The sequence below is a fragment of the Acomys minous genome (assembly GCF_964271855.1).
Source record: "Acomys minous genome assembly, chromosome: 12".
Taxonomy (NCBI): domain Eukaryota; kingdom Metazoa; phylum Chordata; class Mammalia; order Rodentia; family Muridae; genus Acomys; species Acomys minous.
In genome coordinates this window covers 53,038,768-53,058,591 of record NC_140493.1, presented here as the reverse complement: position 1 = coordinate 53,058,591, position 19,824 = coordinate 53,038,768, and the positions used below count along the sequence as shown (strand labels likewise).

The 19,824-nt window shown below is 49.7% G+C and overlaps 1 protein-coding gene across 1 annotated transcript in view; it reads left to right on the top strand.

Annotated features, from left to right (window-relative positions):
* The window catches only part of AGO2 (argonaute RISC catalytic component 2), an 82,622-nt gene that overhangs the window by 39,363 nt on the left and 23,435 nt on the right, over positions 1 to 19,824 (top strand). Inside the window, exons 3-13 of the mRNA XM_084803049.1 lie at positions 2,288 to 2,408; positions 6,882 to 7,063; positions 8,727 to 8,863; positions 10,129 to 10,263; positions 10,755 to 10,842; positions 13,412 to 13,559; positions 14,432 to 14,551; positions 14,698 to 14,820; positions 15,592 to 15,725; positions 18,103 to 18,287; positions 19,505 to 19,664. Coding sequence (XP_084659175.1) covers positions 2,288 to 2,408; positions 6,882 to 7,063; positions 8,727 to 8,863; positions 10,129 to 10,263; positions 10,755 to 10,842; positions 13,412 to 13,559; positions 14,432 to 14,551; positions 14,698 to 14,820; positions 15,592 to 15,725; positions 18,103 to 18,287; positions 19,505 to 19,664 — 1,533 coding nt within the window. The remainder of the gene's footprint in view (positions 1 to 2,287; positions 2,409 to 6,881; positions 7,064 to 8,726; positions 8,864 to 10,128; positions 10,264 to 10,754; positions 10,843 to 13,411; positions 13,560 to 14,431; positions 14,552 to 14,697; positions 14,821 to 15,591; positions 15,726 to 18,102; positions 18,288 to 19,504; positions 19,665 to 19,824) is intronic.

Sequence of the window (19,824 nt, the reverse complement as noted above, 5' to 3'; positions counted from 1 at the left end):
TCCTGTCAGCGTCATGTCTGTAAGAAGCTGAGGTTGCTATGGTTAGAAACTGCGTCAGCTTGGTCTCTCAGCAACTGAGGGGCTGGGTGCTGCAGACTGAAGCAAGGGCCAGCCTGCTAGGCTTGTAAATTATTGTGAGAGCTTCTGGCTGATTAGATATGCAAACCTTTAATGCTCTTCATTTCGATGTTAATTGTGACTGACCTTAAATTGGTCCGATTTCAAGAATATTATGGTCAAAGTGCTGTAGTGTTGGAAATAGTGTTGTACCTGATTGTGAGATCTCCCCCCTTGAAGCAGGCCAATATTTACCTGTGCTTGCGTGGTGATACTGTGTCCCCCGGGATCCCACTTCCACCCCAGCAGGTCAGTTTAGCAAAATGGGCTTGGCAGGATGGCAGCTGAGTGCTGATTTCATGACCCCTCCCCCATTAGTCTGTCTTGCTGCCCCCATCCTACCCTGTCTTTGTCTCTTCTCTTTCCCATTGTTCCATGCACAGCAGACTGTGAAGCCAAGATGGGCCTAATATGGAGGCATTGATGGCCAGAGATGTGTCACGTTAGTGCTATGACACAGTGGTGAGTCCTTTGCACCCCCCCTCCAGTGCCATATGCCCCTCAAGCTCAGTTCATAAACCCAGCCCTCAGGAGATAGCTAGACCCCACGTTTGTTGAGGGCATGGCTAGACTTACACAAAATATAGTTACTGCAGGGGAAATGTATGCCCCTTTCCTCCTGGCCCTGGCGTCAGCCTCCCATATGGCACAATCTGCTTTAGAAGTTTTAGAAGGCAGTTTAGTACATATATTAAAGTAAAGATATTTCATGCCCTCTGGGCTGGTATCTTAGTTTTGGTGATTATTTCAAAAGGGTAGCTATAGGGCACCAACCTTCAGAGACATGGGGGGTCAGTAGCTTACCACATGTTATCATGGCTTGATGGTATCTACATTTATAGACGTTGTACATGGTAATAAGAACACATTATTAAGATACATAGTAGGACAACATCAGGCCCCAGATATCTAAGTATGAAAGAATAGTGAGCACTGGAGATTGTGGCAGGCGGGTTAGTGACTTTCCCAGCACCCACACCAGGCAGCTAATCACCACCTGCAACTCCAGCTCCAGGGACTACGTGCACGCACACACCCATACGCAACACGTGTAATTAAAAATAAAACAAAAAATTTTTTTCAAAAAACAAAATATAAGAGCAATTTAAAAATTTTTTATGTGCCACCATGTTGCTGGAAATTGAACTCAGTACCTCTGGAAGTGCAGTCAGTACTCTTAACCTCTGAGCTCAGAAAACAAAACAAGATTTTGTGTCTGTGTGTCTTTGTGTGTGTGTTCATAGTCTTGTGGGAAAGCTGGGGTGGGAGGCAGTCTGAGCAAGCTTTTAGCTTTGTGTCACAAAGAGAATGCAGTAGCATAAAACCTGCATAATTAGAAACCAACTGAAATGAAGTATGACCTTTTTAAAAAGAAACTTCCAGAACTGTAGTGAAAGTAACAGCAGCATATGCCAGCTACTGCGCAGCCATTCCCAGGGGCTAGGAAGCAGGGTGCAGAAGAGAGCACCCGTAGTGGCCTCTTGGCACCTCTCTGAGCTTTTTATATCTCTGGATAGTGTTGGAAGCCGTAGGTCCTTGAGGACTGGTGATTTGGTCTCCATTGGCGAGGATGAGGCTGGATGGCTAGCTGCTGTTGCCCGTGTTCAGCATGTGGGCTGCTATAGGGCACAGAGTACATACTGATGCTGAGGTCAGGAGCCTAGTATGCGCCTAGCCAGCGCAGAGAGTCCTCCTCAGAGGTCTCTGCAGCTACTCTCTGCTTGACTTGGGGAAAGTGGGTGAGGGGCTTCATTCAAGATGTTGGTGATGGCTGCACACCATGCCTGTGACTGTAACAAGTGTGGTCTCTTTGTGTGCCAGAAAATGTGTGTGGACTATGAGGGACATCAGCCTTACAACAGAATGAGGGTGTCTGGTCTACAACTTTGGACAGACATTCCACTGGCTCCCCTTTGGTGTACTTGGACACTCTGAGTAGCACCTACTATCTGCCCGTGCAACTCACAAGGACGTTCTGCTGCATTTGTGTGACCAGGAAATGAGATAAGCACGCTTCAGGTCTTAGTTGTTTTTTTTACCCCTTTCCCCAAAGAAGGCAGTGGAAAGCCACATGTAGGCACAAGTGCTAGTGTGTCTCAGATAGATGCCAGCCCCGGGCCACCTCTTCAACTTCAACTTCATTGACATTTTGCTGAATTCTCTGTTTTAGGGAAATTGTGGAGCACATGGTCCAGCACTTTAAGACCCAGATCTTCGGGGACCGGAAGCCAGTGTTTGATGGAAGGAAGAATCTGTACACCGCCATGCCCCTTCCAATTGGCAGGGACAAGGTGAGGCTGTGGGTTTCTTGTCCGGGTCCAACTAGTACAATGAGGTTCACAAATGTCCCAAGGTTACTTATTTCTCTGGTGTATAAAATCACTTCATCTGGGAGGCCAGGGCAGCTGCTGTGTGTGGGCATCATCATGAGGTGTACGGGTGTGCTGTGGTTTGCAGTGAAGCTGGTCAAGATAGAAAACATAGAAAACACTCCCAGTGAAACACAACCCACAGACCACCAAACATAGCCTTTGTGTGTGTGTGTGTGTGTGTTGCTGGCAATGTAACAAATCGGATGTGCTGCAGCAACCTCCTCTGCAGTGAGGAGGAGGAGGAGGAGGAGGAGGAAGATGAGTCAAGCTGGTGCAGTGGCCATAGAAAACAGTTACTTTCCCTTATTATTTTAATGCTTATCTTCGCTTTATTTAAAAAGTAATAAAGCTTCTGCCCAGACTTTGACACTTCTGAGAATGAAGGGACGGGCACGTATGTGTTGCTAAGTGACCAAATGCCTTGGCTTCTCTGTGGCTGTCTGTATTCCCCGAGGGGCCAGGCAGTCTCAGTACCTGGTGGCTCTGCTCCATGTCACCATGGTGACAGGAGCGCACTGTGTTAGAGCAGGGAGGGGACCCAATGGCTCTACAGCTCTCTTTGCCATATTCTCATCTCACTTCTCCCAGTCACCAGTGGCACGTGGGTTGTTGCCACCACTCCAGGATCGGATGATGGGCGTGAGGTTCCGAGTTGGAGGGAATCCCAGGGCTGGGTGTAAATGAGCGAGCAGGCTCTCCCTGCAAGTTAGCATGCTGTGGATCGGAGATTTATTGATCTTAAGGTTTTGTGTTTGATTTACACATTTGTTTTTGTTTCAAGCTTTATAAGAAAGAAAAGCATAAGGAGTTTATTCACAGTTTTGTGGTACAGATTTATAATTAGACACCAAGAGGAGCCTGAGGGGAGGCCTCCTGAAGGAGGGGGGGTGCGTTTCTGATGCTCAGATGCAGACACACAGTCATATGAGCTAACAGCCCAGACTGGAGTGAAAATAGATGTAGTATATATGCCTTTCTTAGTAATGGGACCTGATATGAGACACCTCCCCTTGCCAACCTGACTACCCCTCCACTGCAGGGTGGAACAACCCTACTTCTGTGTATGGTGCATCTCGGGCCTCACTGCAATGTGGGTCGTCTCGGGTCTGGGGACTTAGTGTGCCCCTCTGGTCCTACATTGTAGTATAAGGAGCAAGGTTGAAAAGCTCCAGCCCACTGCCCAAGACACAAGCGCTCTGGAAGGTATAGTGGGCACAGTTTGACGGCCTGTGTGCTTGCATGCACACAGAACGTTTGGAGATGCACAGTGCTTCTAACTTAATCCTAGTCACCCTTGATGGTGTTGTCATATGACAAGCTAGACTTCCAGAGAGCTTGGGAACTCCTCAGCTAACATGGGGTGGGGCTAGGGGTTGTTTCCCTTCTGTCTGAGCCAATCAAAAATATTTTCCATTTCTTTTACTACCAGCAAAGCTTTGTTTTCAGGGGTTTGTTGTTTTTTTGTTTTGTTCTGCTTTTGTTTGTTTGTTTGTTTATTTTTGGCCATCTGTAGTAAGAAAGGATTCTCCTTGAATTCATTAACTTAGCATCCTATGTAGTGGCTCAGTGGGGCCTGGTACCTGGTATGGGTACATGCCATTGTCCACATCACATCACCTTCCCAAGGAGCGGCCCTGTGCAGAGCTCTGCTCATCTCTATCCGCTGGTGCCTCTACCTCACTGCCGGCCCATGTGGGAAGACAGCAGAGCTCCTTAGGGCTGACAGTACCTGTGCCCGCCACCCCATGGCCTCACTTTGACATGGGACACAGCTGGAAAGTTAGACCACTTGTTCTAAAGTTGTCCCTGAAGTCTTCAGTCTTCTTTCACCAAAACAGCCTGCTGCGTTACCCTGGGCTGTGTCCAGCCATGCCTTCTCTTGCCAGCTGCCAGCAGGTTTGCAGCTTCTGAGCAGTCACCACTGCAGGTGAGGCCACACTTTACCACAGGACTCCTGGCCTCTCTCTAGGTACTGTGACCGTCCTTGTGGCATCAAGTCTCAGCTGCAGTCTATGACTCCTCAGTCCTGGGGTCTCCATTGCAACTGAGGCTGTACCTTCACCAATGCCTTCTCTTCAGAAATTCTAAGGCTGCCATGTGGTGCCAAGCCTCAGCTTCTCTCCATGACTCCTTCAACTCTGCAGTCTTCATCCATCAAAACCAGAGCCATGTGAAGGATTTATACATTGCCATGTTTGGCTACCCTTGGCCCCCTCTGCACTGACCTTACGGAAATACCCTAAGAGAACATTTCACCTCCGGGATGCTGGTCACTTCCAATCACAGCTGATTCTTCAACCCCAGCTGACCAGCACAATAAAGCACAAAAGGTTTCACTAACATAGACTCTTAATTCAAATACATCGCACTGATAGCTCTGATGGCCTTTGTTTCCCCCTGAAACTTCACACGCCAGGCTTCTGTTGTCTGCACCGCGCTAACGTTCTTACCTTTCAAGCTCCCGTAACAACAGCTCGTTAGGTAGGCTCCGAGCACTGCCAACCCCAAGTTCCAAGTGCTTCCACAGCCTTCCAAAAGGACAACATGGTAAGGTCTGTCATAGCAGCGCTCCACTTCTGGTACCAATTTTGTTCTCATTCAATTTCTGTTGCTGGGATAAAAAACAAAGCAACTTGGGCGTGGGAGGGTTTAGGTTAACGGTTATAGTGTATAGTGCATCATTGAGAGAAGACAAATGAGGGTCCCTGAGGGACGAACTGAAGCCGGGACCGTGGAAGAACGTGGGTCACTGGCTTTCCCAGCTTGCTTTTTTGTGTAACCCAGAACCACATGCCCAAGAGAAGCTCCACTCACAGTGGGCTGGATCCTCGTACATCAATCATTAATTAAGAAACTACTCTGATAAAGGCAGGTCCTCAGTTGAGGCTCCCTTTTGCCACGTGATGCTACTTCTTTCAAGTTGACAAGAAGCAAACCCAAAAACCTTATCCAGCACAGAAGATTGTTGTACAAAGTCACAGTAGCCCTTTAGACAGCTCCCTGGGCACATCGAACCAGGGCGTGACCTGCACGTCCCTGTCAGGAAAGGATGCATGGCACCAAGCCCTGCAGCTGTCCCCCTGGCCTGTCCAGCATAGTGGTGGTGACGCCAGACACCTGCTGGTGCTGTCACTCCTTCTATGGGGGTGGGGGTAGGTAGCCCTGGAGCTGAGGACAGGGGAGCTTTGAAGACACAGCTGCCTCTGTGTGTTTACAACCTCCCTCAACACTGTTTCTTTGTGTCTGGGTGCAGCTTTCTTCTCTCTTTGTTTCTTAGTGGTGTGCTGTACCAAAATGCATGTATTTTTTGTTGTTGTTGTTCTCAATTTGATTTCCTTGCAAGGATGTCCAAGCAAGAGCTGCATGGCTCGGTGTCAGTGTCCTCAGAGATTGAGGCTAGCCTGCTCACTCTCTTCTCTACCTAGATAGCTACCATGTGATGTACCAGACATACTGGGGTTATGGACACACATCTGGGTTGATTTCCCTGTGGGTAGTGGCATTGGCCAGTCTAAATCCCAGTCCCCTTTCTGCCTTTTCCTGGCCCCGGGCCCTTGAGCTTTTTTTCCAGCTCAGTGTCCGTGGTGATACTTACAGGATGAAGTGACCCAGTCTTAGTGCTGTAAGTTTTGGGTACTTAAGGATAAAGTATTTCAGAATCACGGGGACATGTCAATAACAGATAACAAAGCCTTTTTGAGACAGGGTTTCTCTGTGTAGCCTTGGCTGTCCTGGACTTGATTTGCAGACCAGGCTGGCCTTGAATTCACAGAGCTCCTCGGCTTCTGCCTCCTTGAGTACTGGCATTACAGATGTGCACCACCCCACCTGGCAACAATGCCATTTTGATTATCACCTGAGCAACAGTTTGTGGACCACAGTCATGATGTAGTGTTGTAGGTACAATAGCAATCCAACGGTGGACATTAAGTTATGGGTAGATTGAACGAGGGTTATAGGGGAAAAGTGGGCTTGGTGTGGGAGTCATGAGTTTTCTGTGTGCTGAGGATTCACCTGAATACATTTTTTTAAAACCATTATCCAGTATGCTGACCACCAACATCACAAAGCTGTGTGGTTGCCTATTTGTTAAAAGTAAATAAAATTGAGTGTGGGGAGGTACCTCATTCAGTAAAGTGGTTGTCACAAAAGCAAGTTGTCTTCAGCCCTGGGTGCAGATCCCTTGGGCTCACTGCCTGAGCAGCCTTGCCTAACCAGCTAGCCCCAAGTTCAAAGAGAACGAACATACAAAGTGGAAAGCAGTTGAAGATACTAAGTGTAGGCTTTTGGTCTCCACACATGTACATCCCTGCATGCACACAAAAATAAAGTTAAAATTTTAATTTCTTCTGCTTTTTGGGAGGAAATGACCTCTGCGCTTTGGTTTGGCAGGTGGAACTGGAGGTCACGCTGCCAGGAGAAGGTAAAGATCGTATCTTCAAGGTATCCATCAAGTGGGTGTCATGCGTGAGCTTGCAGGCGTTACACGATGCACTTTCGGGGCGGCTGCCCAGCGTCCCCTTCGAGACGATCCAGGCCCTGGATGTTGTCATGAGGCACTTGCCATCCATGAGGTGAGGGCATTAGGTGGGTGGGGAGTGTTCTCAGAAAGATTGAGATCTTGACCAAGGAAGGGAGGAGCCAGTGTTGATGGCCACACCTGCAGTGGGCCTGAGCTGGAAGGGGATATGCTAATGTGTAGAGGGGTCACCTCTCCAGCTGTGAGCTCACACTGCCTATGCAGACAGCACGTTGGCCACCCACGTCATGCTTGATTGAATGCCCATCCTCGGGAGACCTTTCCACAACATTTATGGTGATGGCCAACTCCAGAGGTACTGGCCTCTTGTATTGGAGGATCACCCTTTGCTACACCTAGCAGGGGGCGCAGTCATTTCAGTGGTTTGTCGTTTTTCCAGTTGCCAGATGGTGTGTTGCATTGACTAGCACATGGGACCAAGGCCAGGGAGCCACATCTGAACTTGGCTTTCACATAAAGCACACAATAGGACCTCAGGAATGGTAAAAATGGGCCTAGGAAATGACAAGTGAGCAACAGAAAGCTTAGGCCCGGGGACTGACCCCTCTCTGCTCTGGAGAAAATTGGGTGCTTCTTTGACCCCCTATCTACACATTAGGTATAGATGAGACTGCTCCCAGAGCCAGCTGTCACTCTTGGCAGGGCCCTGGCCTGCCAGTCACTGCTAAGAAGTGTTGATGGGCCGGGCGGTGGTGACGCACGCCTTTAATCCCAGTACTTGGGAGGCAGAGGCAGGCGGATCGCTGTGAGTTCGAGGCCAGCCTGGTCTACAAAGCGAGTCCAGGATAGCCAAGACTACACAGAGAGACCCTGTCTCGAAAAACAAAAACAACAACAACAACAACAACAACAAAAAAAAAAAAAAAAAAAAAAAAAAGAAGTGTTGATGGAAGGAAGGCAGGTAGGTACAGAAATCACCTAAAGTGGCAATTAACAAAATCTTGTCTATAGTTGAAGCAAACTAGCATTTCTTTTATCTGTGCGGGCATGCCCCAGTCTTTGTATACGGGGCAGAGGATAACTTAGGAGTGAGGTCCCTCTCTCCTCCATGTGCATCCTGGGGATGGAACTCAGCGCATCAGGCTTGGCTATGAGCCACCCCCTTGCCCGCGTCATCTGTATATCTAGTCAGGCAGCAGGAATTCCTATGGCTTCTTCCTTCTGAATCCCTTTGGAGATTGTCAAGATGAAGCAGGATTAGCAAGCACAGGCAGGACGTGAGGCAGACACGCCTGATAATTCCATTCACAAGCAGCGCGAGTCCCTCAGCTGAACACGGCTTCTCCCTTTGGCATCCTGCATGCTGGTACAGCCCATGTGTCGTTAGTCTGTAGGTGAGGATGCATGGAGGGTGTGTTCATAGCAGGTGGGTGGGCTGTCGCTCAGGTCATTGTGCGCATAACTGGCCTGCGGGCCTGCGGGATGTTTCCGCAGCTGAGCTCAGGCCCCAGAAGCAGGGAGCTGTTGACAGTGTCCCATACAGACTACTGGCTGGTGTGAGTCCGCAGGGAAACGGCTTACACTGTGTGGACATAGACTAGAACTCTATAAAATGAATGTGGCTTTACAGAAGAAAGCCTAGAATGATCTCTTGAGTATAGTGTGCCTGCTGGGATGACGAGGGGAGAGCCATGGGCCCAGCCCGGCCCTTCCTGGCTGAGGCTGCCTGATGAGGAGAGGGCTTGTTCCTGTTGCAGGTACACCCCCGTCGGCCGCTCCTTCTTTACGGCATCTGAAGGCTGTTCCAACCCTCTGGGTGGGGGCCGAGAAGTGTGGTTTGGCTTCCATCAGTCTGTCCGACCTTCTCTTTGGAAAATGATGCTGAATATTGATGGTAAGAAAAGCCCATGGCTTTAATGCAGGGTGGATGGGGCCCATGCAGCCCCATTGCAGTGGGTGGAGATTTGAAAACATTCAGAGGAGCCCTCTCTAGCAGTGCTCTGGTTGGTTCCAGCCTATGTTAACCGACTGTTTGGTGTCTAAGGTAGTTCCTGGTTGAGTATCAGAGCCCTTGGAGCATTCCACTCCCAGGGACCCTTGAGCCAACCTAGAGAGCTACCTCTGCCAGGTCCTTTGCACTACTAGAACACACCAGGTGTGGGGTTGGGGCCCCACCCCTCACTCCCCCCCCCCATATGTTTCTTGTTTACTCAATTTGTTATTCATACTAAGGAAAGGACGCCATTAGGTGCCAGTGGCTGGCAGTTCCCAGTGGTCTTCCAGCCTTGAGGGTGTATTAGATCTGTCATTGCTGTGGCACGTACCTAGAAGAAGCCATTTACCAGCAGTAAAGATTAGTTTACAGTTTCAGAGGCCTCAGGCAACAGTAAGCTGATGCTGTCACCCTGAAGCAAACACCAGGGCAAAGAGGTGCGACAGCATAGCTGCTTATCTCATGGTAGCCCGGAAGCAAGGAGATAGAAAGGGGCCAGGGGCAAGGCGGGTTCCTAAGGGCACACCCCCAGGGACCCAGTACTTCCTCCATCAGGACCTTCACCTGAGTTTTTACAGCCCCAGAAATGCCATCTGATTGTGATTCCATCAATGGATGAATCCACTGGTTGGTTCAGAGCCCCTACAATCCATTAGCTTTCAATGTTGAGGGACACTGTAGCCCCCCTGTTGTTCCCCTTGCTTCAGGAGGTGCGGGGTCGCCTCTGCTCGAGTCCTCTTCCCCTCTGCCAGACACAGACAACCAGGAGGAGATAAGGTTTTACAAAAGCCCCGGGAAGGAAGGAAGGAAAACCTCAGAAATGCCTGTTGTTAGAGGCGACCAGAGAACCCCACAGGATGCGAGGCCCTGGATGTCCCTGTCAGGCTAGGCTTGTTCAAGACCTCAGTAATTCTTTGAGCAACTTCTTGAGACTCTGCTAGCCCCTTACCATTCATTGCCTTTGGCTCCAGAGTGCATGGAGCCTCCTCGGGCCAGTCTCTCCCTTGGAGTGTGGAGCCCTGAGCGTAGCAGACATAGGTTTTCTTATCACAAAGGGCCAAGGGGCATTCCATAGAGGAGAACCGAGGCCAGGCCTCCTGAGCTGCGAACTAGGCACATGGCTTACTCCATCAAACTTGTCTGTTTCTCTCTTTTCCTGCACATAGTATCAGCAACAGCATTTTACAAGGCACAGCCAGTGATCGAGTTTGTTTGTGAAGTTTTGGATTTTAAAAGTATTGAAGAACAACAAAAACCTCTGACAGATTCCCAAAGGGTAAAGTTTACCAAAGAAATTAAAGGTAAAGAAGCACCCCAGCACAGTAGGCTAGGTTGTCTGTCCCGCCCCCTGCCCCCCCCCTCCCTGTCCCCGTCCCCGCCCATGCACGTATGAGTTCTTGTGCCACCTCTAGTGCGGGAGGTGGGAGCTGTGGGGAAAGTGAGCCAAGACACACTTGACTCTGAGATAGCTGGAAGCCGTGCACGGAGGACCCCTGACTCTGATGAGCAGCCAAGGGTGTCCTGTCTAAATCACAAATGTTAGGTCTCAGAGAAAGAAGGGTAGTAATGGTACCCACAACTTATTCCTCAGAGTTTTTCTGGCAGAGGGCATCTCTGAACCGGGTGGGTCCAGCCACGGTGGGCATTCTGGGACTAGCTCACATTTCTTATACCTCAGCTCTAGAACCCCATGGCTTCGCCTGTGGCCAGAGCCACATGTGTGAAAGCCTCGGGTGTGGCTTGGCCTGTAAATGCATGACGAGCAGTTCTGATGCCCGCTGTCTGTCACCAGGTCTAAAGGTGGAGATAACGCACTGTGGTCAGATGAAGAGGAAGTACCGTGTCTGCAATGTGACCCGGCGGCCTGCCAGTCACCAAACGTAAGGCAGCCAAACAGCAAGTCCTACTTTCCAACTCAGGCCTGCCCTAGGCACTCAGCTTCTCAGATGGAAAGTCATGGGACTGTCGTGTTGGTGGTGGCTACCTCTGCGACTCACTCATACTCTACAGTAAAAAGTGAACTCCACAGGCTGGAGAGATGGCTCCATGTATTGCTCTTAGCAGAGGACACAAGTTCGTTCCCAGCACCCACGTTAGGCAGCTTGCAACTTCCTTTACTCCAGCTGTGCTGCCCTCTTATGAGCTCCTCTATTATCTGTACTGACACGTGCACACACACATAGTGTAAAATATAATGATAGTTTTGGGGGATTTATTGTTCTTAAATTTATATCTCTATTTTTATTGTATAAGTTTTTTGCCTGCATGCATGTCTATTTACCACAAGTGTACCTAGGCCCTGTGGAGGTCAGAAAAGGCATTAGATCGTTGGGAGAGGACTTACAGGTGGCAGTGAGCCACTATATGAATGCTGCGAGTCAAACCCGCATCCTCCGCAAGAGCAGCCAGTGTTCTTAACCTCTGCACCATCTCCAGTCCCTGGTTTATCTTGTTTTGTTTTGTTTTGTTGAGACAGGGTCTCTCTGTGTTAGCCTCAGCTGTCCTGGACTCACTTTGTAAACCAGGCTGGCCTCGAACTCACAGCGATCCGCCCGCCTCTGCCTCTGTGCTGGGATTAAAGGCGTGCACCACCACGCCCGGCTCTTGTTTTGTTTTTAAGACATGGATTTAGGGCCTGGAGAGATGACTCAGTGGTTAAGAGCACTGTCTGCTCTTCCAGAGGGCCTGAGTTCAATTCCCAGCAACCACGTGGCGGCTCACATCCATCTATAATGAGATCTGATGGCCTCTTCTAGTATGCAAGTGTACATGCAGATAGAGTACCCATACATGAAAATAAACAAATAAATATTAAAAAAGAAAAAAAAGACATGGATTTGTAGCTGGGTGTGGTGGTGCACACCTTTAATCCCAGCAGACGAAAGTGGATCTCTGTGAGTTCAAGGTCAGCCTGGTGTACAAAGTGAGTCTAGGACAGCCAGGGCTGTTACGCGCAGAAACCTTGTCTTGAAAAACCTAAAACAACAACAACCAAAAAAAAAGGGGTGGTGGTGGTGGAATTTACTACATAGACTAGGCTGGCCTGGAACTACTCACAAAGATGGATCTGCTTGCTGGATGCTGGGATTTAATGCATGTGCCATGCTGGTCAGTAAAATAATTTACCAAAAAAAAAAAAAAAGTGAGAGGTGGGGGAGTGCTCAATGGTAAAGAGCACTGGCCGCTCTTCTAGAGGCCCTGGGTTCAACTTCAAACATCTTGGCAGCTCACAACTGTCTGTAACTGTGGTCTCATAGAATCCCATGCCCTTTTCTGGTATGCAGGCTTTCATGCAGACAAAGCACCCATATGCATAAAATATAGTGCACACCTTTAATACCAGCACTTGGGCAGGCAGATCCCTGTGAGTTCCAGGACAGCCTGGCCTACAGAGTGAGTTCCAGGACAGCCAGGGTTACACAGAGAAACCCTGTCTCAAAAAACCAAAACAAACAAACAAAAATTTTAAAAAACAAGCAAACAAATGTAAATTCCAACACCAAAATCCCATATGCACAGGGAAACAGGAAGTGACCGTACCAGAGTTGGGGTGTCTGTTGTTTTGCTTAGGTCTAGGACAAGCAGAGACACCTGTGGGCATCATTTTGACCCTTGGCACAGCTGAGTAGGCCTGCTGACTGGAGCAGTTGCAAGGGCCGTCTAGAACTGTAGTCTCTTAAGTGTCCCATCATGCTGTCATTTGTCTAGTGGCAAGAACACAATTGACTGTGTGTTTAGGAGAAAACTGTATGCGTATGCACGGTGCCCTGTTCCAGATCTGTTGTGCCTAGTGAGAACTTGCTGGCTTATTTCATTCACAGAAAACAGATTGTTGCAAGAATGCCAAGGTGCCCGGTCCTCATGGGACAACAGGGTTTGATGGACTAAATATGTGTCCTGTCACCTGCCCATTGGACAGGAGGTGACAGATTACCTGGACAGAACAGATGAGTCCATCAAGAAAGCTGGGCCAGATGGCCTGTCCCACCTGGGAGCTGCCATCCCCTGCATGTGGCACATAGCGCACCTCCCTATTTATGTCTGAGTGATCACCCCTTGGTTCAGCCCTACAGGGAAATCCTAGAGCTAAGAGCAGCCTGCTTTTATCTTGGGAGACTCTACTATCTTCTGACTGCTGGGAGCCAAGGGTACAGGAGTTAGGTAGAGTCACCGTGGTCTGCTGGAAGCATACAGACCTTCCTGGATTCATCTTCTGTATCTTGGGCTGTTGAGTAGAAACTGTGATTAGTACCTCTTTTAGATGTGTAGGTAGTTGATCTTTCCCAGCAGGCATAGGCAGCCTGAGAGTTGCGGGGCTCTAGAATAGTCCAGGAGATACTTGAAGGATTAGCTTCCTGCACAGTGTAGACATTTGCACCTGGGAGGCGCAGTGGAGCTCCAGTGTTCAGGGAGCCTGAAAGTTCTTCCCTAACTCACCTCTTTCTGCAGGTTCCCGTTGCAGCAGGAGAGTGGGCAGACAGTGGAGTGTACAGTGGCGCAGTACTTCAAGGACAGGCACAAGCTGGTTCTGCGCTACCCCCACCTCCCGTGTTTACAGGTTGGACAGGAGCAGAAACACACCTACCTACCTTTGGAGGCAAGTCCCTGCCCTGGGGAGGAGAAGCCCCAATCCAGCCCAGTCTTGCTATAGGACTTGGCTAATTCATGGCGTTGTTGAGATGTGTCCCCTTTTGTACTCCTTCCCCTACAATGGGATGAGATCAGCAGCTTGGGTAGAATTACCCACCCCCCTATTTTCTTAAATATAATCTCATTGCATAGTCTCGGCTGGCCTGGAATCCTCTTTGTAGACCCCTCCCTCTCAGAGATCCTGCCTGCCTCAGCCTGTGAGGACATAATGGATGTCTTCCTTAGGTCTTTATGTTACTTAAGGGCCAAAAGCAGGCTGGAGAGGAAAGGGTTTATTTAATGTACTCTTCTACATCACTAAGGACGGCAGGGCAGGAACCCAGCTGAGCAAAAACCTAGAGGTAGAGCCGATACCGAGCTGTGGAGGGGTGTTGCTCCGATCCCCATGGCTTGTTAGACTACCTTCCTATGGAGTCCAGGACCACCACTCTGGCATGGTGGGCCCCCCCTTCAGTCACTAATTAAGAAAATACCATACAGGCCTGCCTACAGCCTAATTTTGTGGAGGCCTTTTCCCCCCTCAGATGAGTAAAGCTTGTGTCAAATTGACATAAAACTAGACAACACAACAGATGTGAGCCACTCATTATGCCCAGCCCAACTCCAGAACTCTAGATTGGCCCTGTGCCCAGCAGAGCACCACAAAAGCTGAAGGATGCTCGTCTTTCATACTGGGTTTTCCTAGAAGTTCCGTTGTGCGTGGTAGGCTTTGGAGCAGCCAGCGCTCTGGCTTGGGTGCTGAGCCTCTGAAAACTCCCTCCACTCCCCCTCGCCACATGCACCGCTGATGTGTTGACCTGTATGGCTCCTTCTCTGTAGGTCTGTAACATAGTTGCTGGACAGAGATGTATAAAGAAATTAACAGACAATCAGACCTCAACCATGATCAGAGCAACTGCCAGGTCAGCACCGGATCGGCAAGAGGAGATCAGCAAATTGGTGAGCACTGGGGCCTCAGGTTCCCCCAGGATGGGGTACCATGGCAAGGACACCCCCCCAACACACATTCCTGTACTTGGAGCAGAGATGGCCCTGGGAGGAGCAGAGCCTCTGCTGACTCACTCTCCTCTCTTTTCTTCCTCAAGATGCGAAGTGCAAGCTTCAATACAGACCCGTATGTTCGTGAATTTGGAATCATGGTCAAAGATGAGATGACAGATGTGACTGGGCGGGTCCTTCAGCCACCCTCCATCCTCTATGGGGGCAGGGTAGGTGCAGATGGATGGCATGTGGGGGGTTGGGGTCATGCAATGAAGACAGCCATGTATGTTTGTAGCCCTTATAAACACTGAACACAGCACATGGCTGTGACCTGCACCTGTTGGACTCACGCATGACAAAGACTCTACCTTCCTGTGTCTTTTTTTTTTAAAGGTTTGCACATTGCTTTCAGTGCTCCCTAAAGTCTTGCCGTATCTCACCAAAACTTCACTTCCTCCTTAAAGAAGAGTATTTTGAGATGGTGTCTGACTCAGTCCTATCTATTTATCTTCCCCTCTATTCATGCTTTCCCATTCATTTATCCCATCCATCCACACACCCACTTGCCTGTGCATCCTTCTACTCATCCATTGATACCTTCCCATCCATCCATCCATCCATCCATCCATCCATCCATCCATCCATCTGGCTCCACACAACCTCATCCATTTGCCCATCCTTTCCATCTGCTCATTTATTCACCACTTCTGTCCACTCACCTGACTCTTCACTCGCATCCATCTACCAGTTCATCATTGGTCCAGCTATCCATTGGACCATCATTGGTCCATTTCTCATCTAGCTTGCACCTCTACAATCTGGTCCCACCATTCAGCACTTGTGTGTGGGTTGCTTACAGCGCTAGTTATGGGATGCTGGAGAGGTGGAGACAACACACCAGTCATGGCCGGGTGCTTTAGGAGTCATTGTTGGTCAGGGGACCAGCAGCAAGAGTGTTTCTGTTGCTTTCCTCCCTTTGAAGCACTTTCTATTTGCAGAACAAAGCTATCGCCACCCCTGTCCAGGGTGTGTGGGACATGAGAAACAAGCAGTTCCACACCGGCATCGAGATCAAGGTGTGGGCCATCGCCTGCTTCGCGCCCCAGCGCCAGTGTACTGAAGTTCATCTGAAGTAAGCCCGCTTGAGACCTCCATGTCCCTGGCCTGTTTCTATTAGTCAGACGGGGTCATTGGGGTTCTGAGGTCATTGGTTGGCAGCTTTCTCTAACAAACAGCCCTTGCCCAGGGTGACTTTCAGGACATGGGGTGTGACGAGGCCAGACTAAGTGTGAAAGAAAATAGCACCTGAGCGTTGAGTCTAAAGCACAAGCAAGGCCAGGCAGTGCCATTTCAGTGGCAGAGCATTTGGCCAGCACACACAGGGTTCTGTCCTTTAGTGTGGAAAAAGAAAAGGCAGAATAAAAGTAGAGGCATAGTTGACATGGAAGCATAAACCTATCGTCACAGCCACCCAGGAGGCTGACAGGCGAAGTTTTCTTGATCCCAGACTGAGGCTAGCCTGGGCAACACTTGACTCCATCTCAGAATAAATCAGTCACCATGAAAGAAGAAGTGGGAGTCAGGGGATTTAGAGTATAAAAAGACACACTTTACTCAAAATTTTTCTTCTTCTTCTGAGATACTGTCTCTATGTAGCTCAAGCTGTCCTACAACTCAACTATGTAGACCAGACTGGCCTTGAACTCAGAGAGATCCTCCTGCCTCTGCCTCCTGTGTGCTGACACTAGAGGTGTGTGCCACTGCACCTGGCTTTACGTTTGTGTGTATGTGTGTGGCAGGGTAGATGTACCTCTCTCCATCCCAGCATGCTCCTGGCTGTCGGAGGATAAGCCGAGGGAGCTGATTCTGTCTTTCCGCCATGTGGGTCCCAGGGATTGAACTCCGATTGTTGAATTTACACAAAGTACCTCTTCCTGTTGAGCCATTGCACTGGTGCTACTGTGAAATTTCAGAATTAAATGAGAAGGAACGCTGAGAACCGAGTGGGAAGATACTGTACAACAGGACAGCAGTGCAATGGCGCTGGGCGCAATGGCTGCTCTCCTGTGTGAGGGGAGGGTTTACAGTGAACCCATCAAGCTCCGGCGTGGGCCTGGCCGCCTTTCCAATAGCTTGTGCAGGCTGATATGGTGAGCGGCAAGGGGCCTGCTTTGCAGCCTGGAACACTGTGAGGGTCTTGCCAGTGGCAGGGCAGCCTGGGCATGACCAAGATTGACCAGTGCCAATCAGAATGTGCCCTAGAGCTCTTAGGGATTATACTTTTATTCAAGATTAGAGGGGAAATAAGATATTTGTTTTCTACCTCTCTGGGGGCAGTGAAGGGAGGACCCCAAAGCCCTGCAGATTGTAACTGTAACCTGACCCACCCAGCATGAGGCTATTCAGTGAGGCTGTCCAGTGCAGGGGAGAGTTGACTAGACCCTCCATTGATGGCAGCTTTTCCCTGTGCTTCTGACAGAATGAGCTAGAAGCCCAGAGAAAAGAAAGCCAGAGCAAGAGCTAGATACTGACTAGCCCCTGCCCACCTTCCATCCCTGGCCTCTCTTGTACTGAGACACACCCACCTGTTGGTGTGCTTGCAGGTGCATGAACATGGATTCTGTAAAGGCAGCGTCTGGGAGGTGAATACTGACCCACTTGGAACTAAATGTCCTCACCTTCACTGCTGATTGGATGTTTTTCCCCTGAACATAGACAGCCTTCTCTGTCAGCTGAGTCTCTGGTTGGCACTCCAGATGCCGGCTTTGTTTGGCTGCCACTTGTTCTATTTTCTCCTGGGTCTGTGTCTCCAAGGCCCTAGGTGTACCAACCAGAGCAGCAGGGAAAACTCACGAGGCAGCTGGTGGTGTCTGTTGTTTTACCAGAGCCCTAACAGAGAGTTACTTATGTCTACATGGCACAAAGGAACCACACTGCCACTACGGGGAGGCAGCAAACATGCATTTCATATTTACCTACCATTTTATCCTAGCATAGTCATCCTGGGGCCTTCCATGGGTTCATGGGTTCATGGGTTGGTATAACTTTGATGTCTGGCTTCATTTCAGATTTAATTTTTGTATGACATAGTGCCTCCCCCCTAACCCTTAGAGGCTCAGGAGACTATAGAATTCTGAGTGTGAGGCCAGCCTGCGCTACCAAAAGCAACTTTTAAAAAAACCTTTTGTTTAGACAGAATCTCATGTGTCCCAGGCTAGCCTCAAACTCAATGTGTTATAAATGCCTTTGAACTGTAGCCCCTCCTGCCTCTCCCAAATGCTGGCATTTCAGATGCTTACCATCGTGCCTGGAATATGCAATGTTGGGGATCAAACCTTGTACATACTAGGCAAGCTGTGCTGTCTCCTCAGCCCTGAAGAACTTAAATGTGCCTTTGTCTTCTTTTTTTTTTTTTTTAAGTATACTTTGCTAAACTGTATTAGAGCCCTTGTTGATGTGACTTCCATACCATCTGCAGTACATCTTAACAAAGTGGCCTTTTCTCTCAGGTCCTTCACAGAGCAACTGAGGAAGATCTCCCGGGATGCTGGGATGCCTATCCAGGGCCAGCCCTGTTTCTGCAAATACGCACAGGGGGCAGACAGTGTGGAGCCCATGTTCCGGCACCTGAAGAACACGTACGCTGGCCTACAGCTGGTAGTGGTCATCCTTCCTGGCAAAACTCCTGTGTACGGTAGGTCGGTGATCAGTAGGCTGTAGGGAGTTGAGTGGGTTCTAGTGGGTGCTGGTTGCCTGTTCCCCGTTATGTTGACTGAACTAAATGGTTGATTCTTGCCCATTTCTGCACCTGGGAGGGAGTTCTGGTTCCTCTGGTCTGTGTTTGGGGCCATCCTCACTGTCCTGCAGGAGGCCACAGTCTCAGGTGTCTAGCAACTCCAAGTGGTCCATAACTTGACTTAAGGGTTGGTTTCATGTTCGTGCTATGGCACCAGTGTTGCCACATAGAAGTGAGTCCCCTGATAATGGCCATGTTCCTGAGGAGGACCACTGACCCTTGGTTCCCAGGACTCTGCCACCACCGCAGGTGAGGATGGGCTTCTCTGTGTCAGAGGGTAGTTACTCAGGCGTAAGTGGACAGCCCCACGGTCCTGGAGAAGAGGGACTAAATCAGGTACAGCGGTCAGTTCACGGGGCCGACAGGGCAGGGAGGTTGTATGGACAGGTCTTCATGGTAAGAGCTGTTTGCCCCCACAGGCTTTAAGCAGAGGGTATTGGTGTGAGATATGGTGGTGCAGGAGCCAAGAAAAATAACTGGGCTTTCTTGGTGGTTGTTACAAGTAGAGGTCCATCCTCTCTAGCCCAAAGCAGACTGCAGACCCAAGACAGCCATGCCTCTCCCCTCCAAGGTCAAAGAAGCCTTTCTCATGGTGGTGCTGGTTATAGTCACTGAGTGGTGCCTCTGGAGTCCTGGTTTCTAGAGCAGCCCAGGAGCAGTGCCAGCTGCTTCGGGAGGACTCTGAGGATGGAGGAGTGCATCCCAGTGGCTCTTTGATGTTAGTTCTGTTTGCCAAAAGTTTTGAGGAGGCCGATGGTTTTATTTTTAGCTCTCCAGGCATTTACTTAACATGAGGTGTCATTTCTGCTGAGGCATGACGAAGCCTCGGTTATAGTAGCTTCTGCTCACCCCACCCTGGGCCCTGGATCACAAATAGGTGGTATGAGATGTGCCTCCAGCGTCCCGTACTGAAGGAGCCCGGCACAGGTGCCTGGCAGTGCTAAAGCGGGATTCAGCCAGGAACTCTGGCCCTCCATTGCCAGCATCTTCCATAAGCTGACTGTAGGCGCCTGGTGCAGCTGCCGTGGCTGAGCACTGCACCAGTGCAGCCTAAGAGAGGCAGAAGACAGCTGCTGCTGTTTAGGAGCCGTGACATGTGCACCTCTGCTCCACAGCGGAAGTCAAGCGTGTGGGGGACACAGTGCTTGGGATGGCCACGCAGTGCGTACAGATGAAGAATGTGCAGAGGACCACCCCACAGACCCTATCCAATCTCTGCTTAAAGATCAACGTCAAACTGGGAGGCGTCAACAACATCCTGCTGCCACAGGGCAGGTAAGGTGCCACACCCTGCACATACACCAGCTGGTTTCAATGGTCAGTAGAGAAGTGTTCACATTAAGTTCATGTGGGCCCCTGAAAACCAGGGGCATGGGGTTGGATCAGTGTGGTGGTTCTCTAAGAGTTGAAGGTTAGCAGCCAGCCTGCTTCATGT